The sequence below is a fragment of the Osmerus eperlanus genome, chromosome 23, assembly GCF_963692335.1.
Source record: "Osmerus eperlanus chromosome 23, fOsmEpe2.1, whole genome shotgun sequence".
Taxonomy (NCBI): Eukaryota; Metazoa; Chordata; class Actinopteri; order Osmeriformes; family Osmeridae; genus Osmerus; species Osmerus eperlanus.
In genome coordinates, this window is record NC_085040.1 from 4,636,628 (window position 1) to 4,651,651 (window position 15,024).

The 15,024-nt window shown below is 41.5% G+C and overlaps 1 protein-coding gene across 1 annotated transcript; it reads left to right on the forward strand.

The window, feature by feature from the left end:
• The first annotated feature begins 363 nt into the window (after nucleotides 1-363).
• Nucleotides 364-8,489, forward strand: LOC134010019 (B-cell scaffold protein with ankyrin repeats-like). The gene is made up of 17 exons (XM_062449850.1): nucleotides 364-456; nucleotides 855-1,250; nucleotides 1,734-1,879; nucleotides 2,283-2,421; nucleotides 2,540-2,682; nucleotides 2,992-3,106; nucleotides 3,252-3,445; nucleotides 3,740-3,806; nucleotides 3,937-4,134; nucleotides 4,222-4,284; nucleotides 4,809-4,990; nucleotides 5,322-5,385; nucleotides 5,552-5,581; nucleotides 5,767-5,840; nucleotides 5,970-6,004; nucleotides 6,341-6,386; nucleotides 7,695-8,489. Exons 1-15 carry the CDS (start codon nucleotides 444-446, stop codon nucleotides 6,000-6,002), a joined length of 1,857 nt encoding a protein of 618 aa, XP_062305834.1. The 5' UTR covers nucleotides 364-443; the 3' UTR covers nucleotides 6,003-6,004; nucleotides 6,341-6,386; nucleotides 7,695-8,489.
• The last annotated feature ends 6,535 nt before the right edge of the window (nucleotides 8,490-15,024 follow it).

Here is a 15,024-nt window from a genome sequence, read left to right on the forward strand (position 1 = left end):
TGCTTTAGAGTGATACTAACATACAACATGTCTTCCATAGACAGAACACTAGGTTAGTATTCAGACCCTTTGGAAATGCTTTGCTTACATACCTTCAGAGAAAGACATGCCATCACATTTACATCAGATAATAGTTGAAGTGTTGTGCGCTCACAGCCCATGGCCATTCATATTTTTTTATTTATTATTTGTCTTACAAAATATATATATATATATTTAAATACATTGTGTGCACCGTATTGACGATGTCTGTGCAAACTCTTGATAATATGTACATTTGGGAATGGAAAATCATCTCTTTGTCCAATGAAATAACAGGAAGTTCCCAGTCCTCAGATAGTCATCAGACCAAAGTACGATACCTCATAACAGAGTTTGTGTGAAGCCAGCAGGTTCTTTGTCACTCTAGAGTAAAGAAGCGATACACAGCACTAAAGAGAAAGATGAGCTACACAGGTCAGTCAAAACTTTCCACTTTACGTTTTTCTCTATGTGATGATTTTGTCTTGACTGTGAGATACTGGTTTGTAGATTTCTGTGTTAATAAAATATTATTTCTTGCCATAAATTATATTATTCATGAACTGTAAATTGTAAATATAACACTGAAAACTAAGTAGATTCATAATTACTGCAAGTACTGTCACTTTTGCTAGTGATATTTATGAAGATGATAGCAATGATGATTGTTTTTGTCATTACTAGTATTAGTAGTTGCATGTGTATGTATGAAGATGCAGTGGATTTATTGAAAACCTTTTCAGTTTTTAAAGAGACACTGTTTGGTTAGCTACATTGTGTATGGTGTTAAGATCCTGTATGTAGACCTCATAGAACCCTCCATGTTTGTCCAGCTGAGGAGCTTCTGATCATCTACGAGGCAGAAGCAGAGCAGTGGGCTACGTACCTGCGCTCCATCTTCACTGGTCCCATTCAGGAGGGTGGGATCTGCTGCTACGACATCGGTGCCGTGTCGAGCCGGCGGGTGGACTTCCTGTGTTTAGTCAGATACAAATGCAAGCTCCTGATCCTGTCTAAGGGGATGCTGGAGAGCATGTGCCGACTTCGCCGGTTCTTTCTGGCCCGCCTTCTCTGTCCGGCAGCGAGCGTCGTGGTGCTCCTTTGTGGAGTGGACAGCCTGACTCCTCTCCTTGAGCTGGTGCCCCTGAAGGGGGGGGAGTGCCTGCAGATCTCCAGTGAGCAGGATGTACAGGAGTACCTGTCGGCTGTGACAGAAATCGTGTACAGAGGTATGCGACGACTCAAGAGTTGTCAGGATGTAATTCCTGTTGATCGTCAGAAATGGTGCCTAAAACCATGAAAAGCAGATTAGATGTTGGGCAAATGTGCTTTGGGTTTGGTTATATAAATATATATCAAAACAGGACTTTTAGACTCGTGGACCTGATAATGGCTTTCATGTAAAAAAAAAAATTAACAGACTGTAAATTGTAAAGATTTGCGTGATTGAGAGAACCAGAGCATCTCCTCAGCTGGAGCCCAATCTCATGCAAATTGTCTCCATTTCCTCTTTCGTCTGTAGTGGAACATTATCCGTGTTCATGCAAATCTTCATCGGCTTTGCTTCTTTTCACCCTGACATAAACACACACAAGCAATTCCCAGGACAAAGTCATCTTTTCAAATAAGTTCGAGGCCCCCAAAAAAGTCTAGGCCAATTCAGCACATCAGAAGAGCCATTAAATGTCGCCATTACCTCCCTGTCTGTACAGGTGCTCCATCTCCAGAAGTGAATCCCAGTCCTGCCACGCCTGGGAGATTCCCTGGACCAGAACCAACTCTGTTGAGAAGGCAGTCCAGCAAAGCTCCCAGTGTCAAAAACAACATTATGGTTGTGCCTTCCAGAGTCGCCTGTGGGGTGAGTCCCCAACCTAACGAAGCATCTACAGTGTGTCACACAGCCTTGTTTACATTTTAGTAAACCTTTAACCAAGCCTGTCAGATGAGAAGACATTCTCATTTGCACTGCGAGGTGGGAAAGAGAAGCAAGTAAAGGTAATCACTCCTCCATTCAGAGGCCTTCTGATCCTGAGTGTGGGTCTGAATGGTGGTGGGTGGGTATGAAAATGTGGGCTGTTGATACCAGAGACTGCCTAAGGATGATATATTACCAGCTTTTCTTATCAGACCTGGGATTTGAATCAGCAACATTCTCATTATTTCACAAATAAACCTTTTCATGTTTCCTGTTTAATATTAAATCCTTACCGGCTTTCTGTCAAGTGTCCTTTGCTGACTAGAATTATCCCTGTTGACTCCAGAGCCCCGGAGAGGTGTTCATTCTCTTAACAGACAGCGTACTCAATAACGATGTTGAGGTGGAGTTCCTGGGAAGGGGTAGAAGAGTGACAGTGAAAGCTGGGCTGTGGAATGATCTGACCCTCTGTGTGACGGCAGCAGGTAAAGACAGCTGGATTACATTTCACAGGAACAGAAGCAGAATGGGCACTAAGCACAAGATAACAGTTGAGGTTTCGTTCATATAAAATAGTCATGAAATGTAACTCGTCTGTTTCAGACTTCCCTGTAGGGTGTGTTGACATAACTGTGTATTGTGGCACATTGGCAATTGGCAAGACTCATTTGCAGTACTACAACACTATGGAGGAGATAGGTCACCTTCTCGCAAAGGTGGCAGACCCTGTCGATTTCATGTGCCAGGTGGGTACGTCTGCTGACTGCATTCATGTCTATGCTGTTTATTGGCTACATTATTATTCGAAAAATGGTGCTTGTCAATGTTGCCCACTGACAACAATAATCTGACAATCACAGGCATTATTGATTGGTGATTGCAGCTTCTTGAGTGAAAGCTAAAGATTAACACTGGCTGTTGAGGTTTATGGAAGCCCAAGAGCAGCTAACGCTGCGGGAGCACCAGGAAGTTGGGTGGCAGCACGTCTGCTCTCGTCGTCAGAGAGACGGGAGCCAAATCTCACTTGAAAATCTTAAAATGTGTCATGTTCTCAGGCACTACAGGTGTCCTCAGTAGAGATGCTGGATCAGAGGCTGTCCTCCATCTTGGTGGAACGCATGCCTTCCAGAGGCTTCCAGGGCCTGCAACCTGATGGCACACCTGAGACAGGTAACAGGTTTTTTAAGCATTACTGTGAGAAACGTGTCGAATTCTTGCTGTGACTGTGATTCGCTTCAAAACATGGACCGTCTTTTTGTGACCTCTTACTAGCTTAGAGAAAACAAAAATGTGACTCGATATTTTTCCGTAATAGAAACACACCAAGAAATACCTTCGCTCCTCCACTTTGCTGCAAAAAATGGATTCAAGGATGTGTGCAGTGTACTGCTGCAGTGCCCTGGGGCGAAGACTGCTTTGCACACTCTTAACTCTCACGGTCAGACACCGCTTGAGCTTGCCCAAAGTGAAGGTCACGCTGAACTGCACATTCTTTTGAAGGAAACACTAGTAAGTCTCTGCACCTGTCCACCAATCATGTAAGATAGTCTTATTTTACCTCCAGTAAGTTTAGTCCCAACTCAAACACTAGCAAACTATGAAAAGGTAACAATTATTGACTGCTGCATGATGCAGGAAATACCCTTCTCTACATGCATACAGTACTCTACAGAGTGTAAGGAGAGTTCTAATATCCTTTGGATCTTTGATGTTGGAAGTCAATTCCATCACACAATGTCTGGAAGACCGGGCTATAAATAAATAGTTTAGTTTAGAGAGTTTCTTTCCGGTCTGTCATTGCAGAATCTCTTCACGGACGAAGACAATGAAGAGTCCGGTGTGTACGAGCACATGCAGAGGAGGACAGCAAGTGAGTGGAGAATGGATGCTGGTGACTTTGTACTTGACTTCAGTTCATTTGAATACTGTGCACGGCCTCCATCGAGTTACAGTAAAAACAGAAATCAGGCTGCATAAATGTATACATCGCCATGACACAGGGGCCCCACGTGAGGAGCCAAGCGACCTGGATGAAGATGAGGAGGACCCATACGCTCTGCTTGGGATAAATGACGAAGAGTATGATACAATCTTGGCCCCAAGCCACACCATGGTCATTGCCAACCGCCCACCTGCACCCACACCCCGTCCTGAGACCACCCCAACCAAGGAGGACCAGACTCCCTTCATCGCTCAAGGTAAGGCACGCCAGATTGACGATTGTGAATTGCTCATTTTAATGACTGTGTTTTTTTGTTTACATGAATTGTTTGTTGGGTTTGCAGTTTTCCAGAAGAAGATGTCACAGAGTGACTCTGAAACTCTGTATTCATACCCCACAAAGCAGGGTGAGAGCTGTTAATAACACACTGCGCCGTTTCACATAGAAAAACACGTTCTACGAAGATGAGATCCAAATTCAAAGCCTTCATTAAGCAGTTTTTTCCCTCATTGTGGGTTCGACAAAATATGACTCCTTGTGGTTTGTAGACTTCTTAAGCTGCCAACATGTCTTTCATTGCTGAGGATGTTTACGCTGCCTCGTCAGGGTTAGCCGAACAGCCGGCGACGTTCTGATATTTGTGAGCTCAGGATTGGAGTTGTTGAAGTAATTAGTTCTTGCAATTGTTTTTTATTAGGTCGAATTAGAAAAGAACAACACTATACATGTTAATGCATTATTCTGTCAGACAGATAAGCCTTGGCTTATTATATTAAGCCAATAGCAAAATGTACCAATCGTCAAACAAAAACAGCTTGTAGGCCGCTTCCATGGCAGTATGCATCCAGTCAGCCACTTCATTTCTATTGTTCAAGTCAACCCATGGACTTTGACACCCCTGGTTTACAGTTTCTTTTTATCCATGTGTAGCACAAGGGGAAGACAACATTTCCTGTACATATGACACATTTGTGCCAAGTCACCCACCAGGCCTGGAGCAACTCATAGAGCTGCAGGAGAAGGTCAAGCGAGGTTCTCTAACTATGGATGAGGCTCTTGAGCAATTCAGTGACTGGCAGCGAGTTCAAAAGGGCATGGATGCTATTCAGCAGGTATATGAGGAATAAGTGTCATTAAAACCTTCTCTTGCAGGCTTGACATCAATGCATGGATCCAAAATAGAAAGATGATCTTTGTTGTTGCAGTGGCTGTCCTAAAATGACAGAACTGGATCTGTCTGTACAGAGATAGCTTTGTAGTCTTAGTTAGAATAAAAACCCCTCAGCTTTAAGATGTAATGCATTGCATTTCTAAAACGCAACAATGCTCTCAAAAAGACATTTTCTATGAAGCAATGCTACTTTTTTATCTCGTCATTAAAAACATTTTGTGCCGTGGTGGACCATTTTATAATTAGGCTGTGCAACCACATTCATCCCTCAGCAGAAACTCCGTCAGCTCAGAGCGAGCATCATCAACAACAGAGAAGATGACCAGAGTATCTATGGTAACTAAATATTCATGCAATGCATTCAAAAACACAAAAGTTATGTGTTGTTATAAATGATCCAGGAACTTGAATACAGTCTTATGGATTGATAAGAGTTGCTTTTAAAAGTCATGCTACATTCTTTGAAAAATTATGCATATCTGGTACTTTTTTTTTTCTCCAGATAAAATCAGCATTATTCATCATACACCAGGTAATTATTTGAATCCTTTCTGTTCCTGAAGACTTATGATTTGATGCCTTTATCCAGAGGTTCCAAACATTACCAGGGACTTATCATCACAGCTACGAGCTTCACTGACTTTCTGCCTATTATCTACTTGCATGAAGACAGACGTGTGATTTGTGACATGGTTGTTGACCTTATGTTGAGATAAGATGTGAAGGAATGTCGACGAGGAAGCCAGCCCGTGGAAACTGAATTTTACAGCAAGCCGCTTAAAGGACAAAATGTATGTATTTTCATCAAATGCAGTTTCATTATTTTACAGAACATTAAGCAATAAACTGTACATGTACAAACGAGAAACTTCATTCAGTCATATCTAACACTACTTCTTGTAAATTGTTTTCTTTCTCAGTCAAATGTCTTGTGGAAAGCGGATAAACGGTGAAGGTAAGTGATTATCTATATTACACATCAGGGCCCCACCCCTGCTCTGGAGGTCAACCGTCCTGTAGGCTTTCATTCTAACCCTAATCCAGCTCACCTGATTGTAATTAGCTGGTTGACAAGCTGAATCTTGTTTGTTACAGATGGGATTGGAGTGTAAACTAATAGGAAGTTCACCAGCAGCAAGGGATGGATTTCCCTGATCTACATAATATACACATGCTGTATGATAGATAATATACACTCATCCAGCTCACCAGAGCTGAATGCTGGCACTTTAAATCAGCATTTATTTTAGTACAGGTCAATGAATGTGGGTTTTTGTTTTTTCCAACACAGACCACACACAAGAGAATTCACTCAAAGGCCACACACAAGAGACTGTGTAGGTGTTATATATTTCTTGACTGCTGGCTGTTAACTAAAGAGCACCTAGAGGATTTAAAGACTTACTCTTGTCTACTCTACTCTATTCTACTGTAACCTCTACTCTACTATTGTCTCAACATTCATGACAGCTTGTAGGTTTTCCTCATGTCCACAGTATGACACAGTATAGAGGTGTCTCTGTTTCAAAACTTGGCCTTCTCCAGGTAGCCTGATGCAAGAAAATCCAGAAAACCTGGTAACCAAATCAAACTCAAATGTTTAGCATTTTGTTTGGGATGCACCTCTTTTTTTGTTCTTGACATTTTCCTATACGCCAGTTTTAACCCCTCATAATGATGCAGGAGTGCATGATAATCTATTTTTATGAAATGTTCATTGTTGAATTAATAAAACTCAATACACGGTTTGCAATGGGTGAGGTCTTATAGGCAAATGTTTGGCAAGACTGAGAGGGCAGCGCAGAATATTGCGGGAATATTTCCTCATAATTTGCATGAGCTCTCCCGACTGTTTTAATGGTAGATTTGCATTCTCAAGGAGACACTTTCTTTTGTTCTTCTGTGTGTGTCCCTCGTTCAACCTGCATGTAAATCCTACCTGCTCCATAGTCTCCCCCAGAACATTACCCAGTACAAGGAACTCACGGAGCTGTCAAAGTGATAGAGAGTGTTCCCTGGTGATGGGTATTAGGTGGCTGTGGCCTCCTGTTAGGGCTGTCCGAAACACATTAGTGCTGGTGTGCTGTTTTCACTGTGGTACATGTGTCACCTTTCCTTTACTGGGTTGTCAGGGGTTGATGCCTTGAGTCTGATAGCTCTTATAGAGCTTGGACTAGAACCACAAACACAGGCAACGGTGCACTATGCTAGTCCCTTGTGTTGTGGAGCGTAGCTATGCCTGCTTTGGTACCTGGTTGTCCCTATGGCCAAGGCAGCTGGTTCTACCATTGCATTGCCACGCAATCAAATTTCCCTTAAGCAAATGCAATGGTTAGGTTATGTAGTTTACGAGGGGTGGGTCAAAAATAAGTTACCAGGCTTTGTTACCAAGGCAACACTGGTATACCACTGCCATTCATAGATCTGGAGTTACATAACTGACGTTCGTGTACATAACATCATTAGTCATTCAGGTGGTTCATTACTGTATGCTTCAACAAACATCTTTGAGAAAATATCAACTCTAATTCTTAATTTACCGTCCACATATTTTCGAATAAACAGACAACATTACTGGTCTGCCTCAGAATCATACTGTACCAACATTGCATGGCCATACACTAACTAATGTTTTCCACTTCTAGGATATGCCGTCAAACAAGATAGAAAGACCGCGATGACCGTTTGCTGATTGGTTTACTGTATCAGTTCTGTTTGTGTGGCCTTGTACTATTAAATACATTTACTGCACATTTTCTCTTATTTAAGCACATTATACATTTTTGTATACTCAAACATACTTAAACAAGAACATGATTAATAAATGTAGTTTATAACCTTTCCAATTCACTTTTATTTTCCTTCCCATATGAATACAAATCCAATTTGTATTTCAAGATCAATTGGTTTAGTTAATTCCCGTTGTGACAGGAATCATTTTATTTCTATACTCAAGGGGGAGCTGTAAGTCTAAATATCCCAGCCAGTTCACATAACACCTTTGTAGGGAGACAAAATTCAGCTCTTCATTATACTCGTGTTATTGTTGTTTTTCAAGTTCTAATGTACAGTCATTTCGGAATAGGGTAACTGTCACTGACGCCAAATATTTGGTAGATGATATTTAAATTCTCAAATCAGTTGAGATTAAAAACTGAAATGGTTTTCTAATAAATGCGGATGATTCGTTCATATTATTTGACTATTTTGTATTTCAATAGTTTCATTGAAACTCTGGATTCCTGAGCACCATGATCCTCCATGATGGTTCTCCTTACCCCTCACTCCCGAACATTTAAAACATGGGTGGCTTTTTAATGGTTTTAAAGAATATTTTATTAAAACATGGCTATATTTTTTTGTGATGTCTTTCCTCATTGAGCATTATGCATTGTCTGTGTGTTTTGTACCTGAATAAAATGTACAGTATGGGATTTGGGATTAAAATACATAATTACTATTACTGTTGTGGCTGTGGGTCTCTTTTGGGTATATTTGTACGTAAGGTACATGATTCTATGCTCCTGTCCCGTGATATAGTTATGTTGTTATTTATTGGTAAGTAGTAACCGCAAAAACATAGGTCGTCAAAAACCATTCAAGGTTGAACAAAGTAGCCGTTCAAGGTTGAATAAAGTAAGTTCCAACTTAATTACATTTAAAAGAACCAGTCATCCTCTAGCTACAGTCAGCCTGTCCTCCTGTACTGAATTTTTGGACATTTATTTGTGGCCACATTGAACTGTATGTGTGGCTTAAATGGAACCACACCTGATTCCATCATAGCAACACAGAAGTGGCTAAATCTGATGAAATGAAAGTGAATGAGAAATAATAAGCCAAGCTGAACCTGTCTAAAATAACGGACAACTTCACTGTGAAGAACACGTTTGTCTTTCCATCTGAGTGTCCTTGTACAGTAGCCAACAAACCTGAAAAAGGCCAAATCAAAGTGGAAACTGCGACTGTTTAAAACCGTCAAGACAAATGCTAGCTGGCCATTCATTCATCTGTGCTATGAAAACCAGATGGAGCAGGCTTCTCGCTGGGCGCGGTCGCCTGTCTGAATACCAAAGATGAAAGTTAAGGACTGGAAGCAGGTTGCACCAAACCAAGCCAGATCTGATCAACAACTGCACAGAGATTAAATCAAAGTGTTGAAGCATGTGGCAGGAGACATCTGCTGTTTCAGCTACAAGAAACCTCTGAAAATCCCAGGCACTGAGAGGAGAAGCTGGGTGAACGCCAGACAGTTATCACAAGGAAACGTCCTAGCAAGAGTCTGAGGATTCAGTGACAAAATGTGATATATTCAGTTGAATGCAGTGTTTAAAAAAAAAAGTAATTTAACAAAAGTAAATTACAAATGCAAATTGCGGATGTGGTAAAACATTGCGCAGTACAGATTTTTTTTAAAACAGGAATGTAGAATTGTCTCAGTAAAGCTTGTGTAGTCTAGATGCTTTTTAGGTGCAGTTATATGGGCATAATAATAATATATATATAATAATAATAATAATAATGCTTGTAAAAAGGGCTCAACAAATCAAATTTGAATTGCAGATTCTCAACAGACTAAATACAGTAGCTGTTTAATTGACTAGGATGGAGATTTGCTGCAACTGGAAAAAAGGAAAGAAACCCACGTCTGAGGTGAGACCCCCAGCGGTGGCCTCGTGTTCAACTCAGCCAAGCGTAGAAACTGAACGCTTCACAGGCCTTATCATCCGCCGAGGGAACCAAGACCCTGAGCGACATTTGGAGGGCCCAAATTTTCTGAAGCGAAATTTGTGAAATTAGAGCCAAGTTGATCGTTTTCCTCCTCGTAGTTCATGATTTCGGATAAACGGACGAAGGTTCAGGCACATTGTGACTGTCAGTGTTAGGAACTGTCAGCATTGGCACAACAGTCATAAAAAATGCCTCCATAATCCAACCAAACAAGGCAGTCACTTAACAAGGTAGTCTATTTCAAAGACCACCTGATTGACATTGTGTGGACCTTTTCTTTGTTGCTGCCTCCACCAGCCCGGTCTGCACCTTTGTTTTTGTCTTTATCTGTCAGTAGCGCTCTGATACTGGAGACGTACTGCTTGCATCCTGAATATAGTACTTGCATCCTGAATATATGCAGAGCGATTTATTTACATTTTTGTACATGCATAAAGTAGCCTATACATTGTGATTGTTATAGTAAATAATGTTATAGTTAATAATAAGACTGTACGTGTATCTACAAATGTTCAGTTATTAAAAAGTCTGCTCTTTCATTGATGTTGTGGTTCATTTGACTTCCTGCTGAGCCAGTGTGTGACTCAGATACCCTAATCTCTGCATGCCAGCTTTCTCAATGTCATCTGCCAGTGAGCTGCAACCAGGCACCCACCGTGGTGTTGGCACCACAAGCCAGCGCCATCCAGCTTGTATGTACTAATGCCCACTGTTGCTAGGTTACAGCAGGAGGAATCCAATTTAGGTGGCTTCCACAGCTGTGCTATACTATTGTGCATTGGGGGCCATCTGTGGCATGGTTCCCAGCACCCACCTGGACATGATAGAACTCAAGCAGGCAGCCTAGGAGAGCTGGATGTGTTTGATGGCCATTACAACATAATGAAGGAGCTTTGGTGGCAATCATTTTCTTTGTAATAAATAAACACTGCTGGATTGGCACAATCTCGCTTCAAGTCAGTACTAAATATCAAAAGGTGACATTAATGTTAGACTGTGTCATTTTTAAAATATTAAATCCAACAATCTTGATCAATAATAATCATAGTAATAATAATAATAATAATAATATGTTTGTAGAAATTTTTGTAGGCTTTTGGACACTATATTTGAAAGCAACCATGATTTTAAATTAGCGTGACCTTTTGTTTGTCAAGACTAAAACCAATACAACATAGTCAAACATACAGAAGGAATTACATTTTCAAAATAATTAATGTTTTGAATAATAAAATAATTAATATTTTGAAAGATAAATGTATCTTTCTTTGGAACCTTTGTTCAAATTTCACATATGGACAGATGCCCGATGACATTCTGGGCAAGTAAAAGCTAATTCATGATTAAAATCTATAATTTCTCATTTTAATAATGTCTAGGAACCTAATCACTTGATCACGTCAAGGCTGGGGGTGCTGTCCTGCTGGTGCTCTGCCGGAGCTGAAAGTGCTCCAAAACAACCTGACCATCCTGACGATCTGCCCGATGAACCTCACAGCACTATCTCTCTATTTCATCTCTTTAGGTTCATACACCCCTGTCTTCTCTGGGTTTTTATAATGAAGATTATATTAGATTATAGTTGTTCTGTGTTGAGGAACCCCAACAATTGCTCTGCTTTCTTGCTGAGAAGCCACTTTGAGTCGCTGGCTTTCAAGGCCCACCCATCCTCTCCAATCCCTTTGCTGGTTCCTGGTTCCCAATTCTCCTTGTCAATCAAGACCACATTTATGTGAGGCGTTGATGTTTAAACACACTCAGGTTCCGCAGATAAGCTGTTTATGCACATAACCTTCCCCCAGTGAGACTAGGCTCATTGAACTATGTGTCTACGATGTTGTTTTAGTCTCTGACAATGGACTTGATCCAGCCGTCTTTGTGCTTATTGTTTGTGGCCGTGTAGCTCTGCATCACGTCGCTGTGGCCTGTGGGAACAGCAAGTGCTGCAAGGATCTCACTCTCTCTTTCTCTCACCCTCATCGGCCCTTCTGTGAACACTCATATTAATGAGCGGAGGACTGAGACCGTGCGTGATTGTTCCTTGAGATGTTGCCGAGAGGCACGTTGGTGCACAATGCAGGAGCTTCTCATCCATTCCCTATCATTGATTGTGCACAGATCCGGGGCAACAAAGGCGTCATTAGAGGGGCTTTCATCCCCACCAGGCTTCTGCTAATTATGAAAAGGGGCCCAGTAATAATTGAAGGGGCCATCCTTGTAGATTGACGCAGACGAGAAGTTTACACATTTAGAGCTGCTACACTCAGCCCATCTGTCTCAAACCACCTGCTTGAGGATCTAACCAACCCGGGTCGCCACCAGGACGGAGCCATTACAGAGAAGAAAGACAGAAAGGAAAACATATGGATTCATCCAGTCAATAATGACGGCTATGCTGTTGTGGCACTCAAAAGCTTTTACCAGCTACCTGGCTTGGCTTAATTAAACCACTCTGAGTAAATCTATTTTCAATAGCTGCCATTCAAGACTTATGTTTTTAAGTGTAATTAAAAAAAAAATGCGTTTACGTACATATATACCTCTTTGTGCGCGGGTTTATGTTATTGATTAAGCATCAATTACATGATTTAGAGGTTGAGTATTTATAATATAAAATGCTTTATTTTTGTCATTTTTCTGTGTGAGCCAGGTTTGGTTTGCTTTATTTTGGTTTCATAACAACCACACTACCATACCAAACATCTGTTACATGAACATGCAACAAATAACCAACACTCTTTTAGCTTTTAGCAACTAGCAAAATGTTGTGTCAAGCGACGAAGAACCTGTGATTTATAATTTAGTAAAATCCTGTGGATGGCTAGACTTTTCACCAGTAGAGGGCACTGTTAATTTCCAAAATTGGCACGCAAGTTCACTCTTTTAATAAACTCAAAATCTCATTTGACACATCTAGCATAAACCCTGATCCGTATGACTCCACAGCAGCAGTGATTAGGCAGTGTTATCCTCTCCAATCTGAGAAAGATCTCTCTGAGATTTGCTTCAGTCTGGGAGCCAGGCTGCAGCTGCATGCTGCCTTCACCCGCTCGGAGGCTCAGAGCCCTCAGTAGACCCCTGAACAACACTGGTGCTTGATGTGACATCTATCCTATCCTCTCTGGGGGAGAGAAAAGGCACTTACAGCTTGAGAGGTTTATGCCTCTTGTAATCAACTGCTAAACCGTTGATTGTGCTTGGTGGATCACAACATGACGCCTGGTGCATACTGTTCTTTGGTGTTGTGGACATTATTCTTATTAAATTCATAACAACTTAAAATAGTTACTGAAGGTAACGTCTAAAGCAACTATAAAGGAATTTGTGATAAACGTCTACAGTAAATACAGAAACGCCAATTGACCTTTTTTGACCTTACCTTCGTCTATACTGAAGAGCTTGATAAATGGCAGTTGGAGAAGTAGGAAAGAAGCAGGTCAACAGGCCTTTCCCTGCAGCAGGCCCTCTCTGCTAATGACGTCCATGATTACAATCCTGTGGGCTCTCTCATACAAGCTAACCAATGATTACACCTAGAGGGGGGAAAGAGCTGGGGAAGAGAGGTTTGAGAGGCGCCCAATATTAGAGGCAGGTGCGGCTTGCAAATCAAGCCTCATTAGCTGCACCTTCTGCTGGGGTACACCATGGGCAGATGGAATCTCGCCCTCACATGTTCCCTCACATCAGATGGCGGAGGGAGAGTGGTAAGGGGGCGGGTGCTACGCTCACCCTCTGTCAGCATTATCCTGTCTCCAAAGGAACAAATTCCTCTGAAAAGCAGATCTCGGGTCAAAGTACTTTTCCCATTCGAGGGATGAAGAAGTAGCTTATTCCCAATCAGCTGTGAGGGCAACATCTGTGTACATGCTTCAGTCTTTTGACCTGACTGGTGGTCAAGGTGCCATGCAGAGAAGGAGGACCAAGGCCTCCCCGCTGTCTCTGTCTTGTTCTTCCATACAAGCTGACAGGATGCCTTTTCTTGTCGATCCACAAAGTCAAGTCAGGAGATCCTACGGCTAATTGAGGAGGTGATTGTTAGTGGTCGGAGGTTGGCCACACAATCATCACCTGGTTGACATTGGAAATTTCTGTCCTGTAATAAGGGGTGTGACGTTGTCGAAGTGGCTGTACTGATGTACGACACCCTCCCAGCAGTGGGGCCCGGGTGGCACAAAGGCCTCATTGTCTGCAGAGCCACATAGCACAAGCGATGCTGCTCATTGCCAGCCTAAATATCCATACCAAACTAATTATAATAGGACCCCTTGACAATAATATCACAATAGAGGCTGTATGAAATGTGCACCTGCGATTCACACTTGTTTTTTTTTAACATTTGAGTATTAATACCATAATCATGCCCATTACATAACAGTCTTGGTTTTATTCAAACATGGTGGATGTACTTTGCTAAATCAGCTGCATTTAGTTGCATGGATTGTGTTTTTAGTACACAAACCTCATCTTTTTCTGCATCATTCAGAGTTGGTTAAAATAAGCATGTGCTTTCTTAAGTCTTAAAGTTAAGGATAGAAAAACTGCAATTTTGAAAATAATGTACTCTACACCAGTGGTCTTCAATCCTGGTCCTCAGGGCCCACTATTCTGTAGGCTTTAGATGTTTCCCTGCTCCAACACACCTGATTCAAATGAATGGTCGTTATCAGGCTTCTGCAGAGCTTGACGACAAACCATTCATTTGAGTCAGGTGTGTTGGAATAGGGAAACATCAAGAACATGTGGGGCAGGTGGTCCTGAGGACCAGGGTTGAGAAATGTATTGGCAATGGTAGATCATTCAGTCCAGTTTTTACTTTGCTTCATTCTGTCAGAATGAAATGCCGCTGGGGGTGTTTTTGGTGATATATTTAGTTCCAATGTGATTTGGAAGGGTAAAAGTAAAAAAATGTACAATGTTATGTTACATAAAGTTGTTTTTGTTTTTTGTTATGGTTTGATGATAACATACGGAACAATGCTTTTTTTGCTATCACGAAAGGAAGAGGAAGCCTACAGTATGCACAGCTAACATTATATCTGAAGATGATTGATGCAATATCAAATCCCTTTATTTCTCCTGAAGTCTTTATTTGTTCATTTGTTTGAGTTTTTTTTGTAACCTGTGCCATTGTAGTCTTGTTTTTAGGGTGCAAGAGTGAGCTAAAGTAAAAAAGTCAGTTGGGCTGAGTATGTTCTCTGCATGTCCTCTCATATTTCAGCTAAACGTTCCCCACTGGGGCCTAGG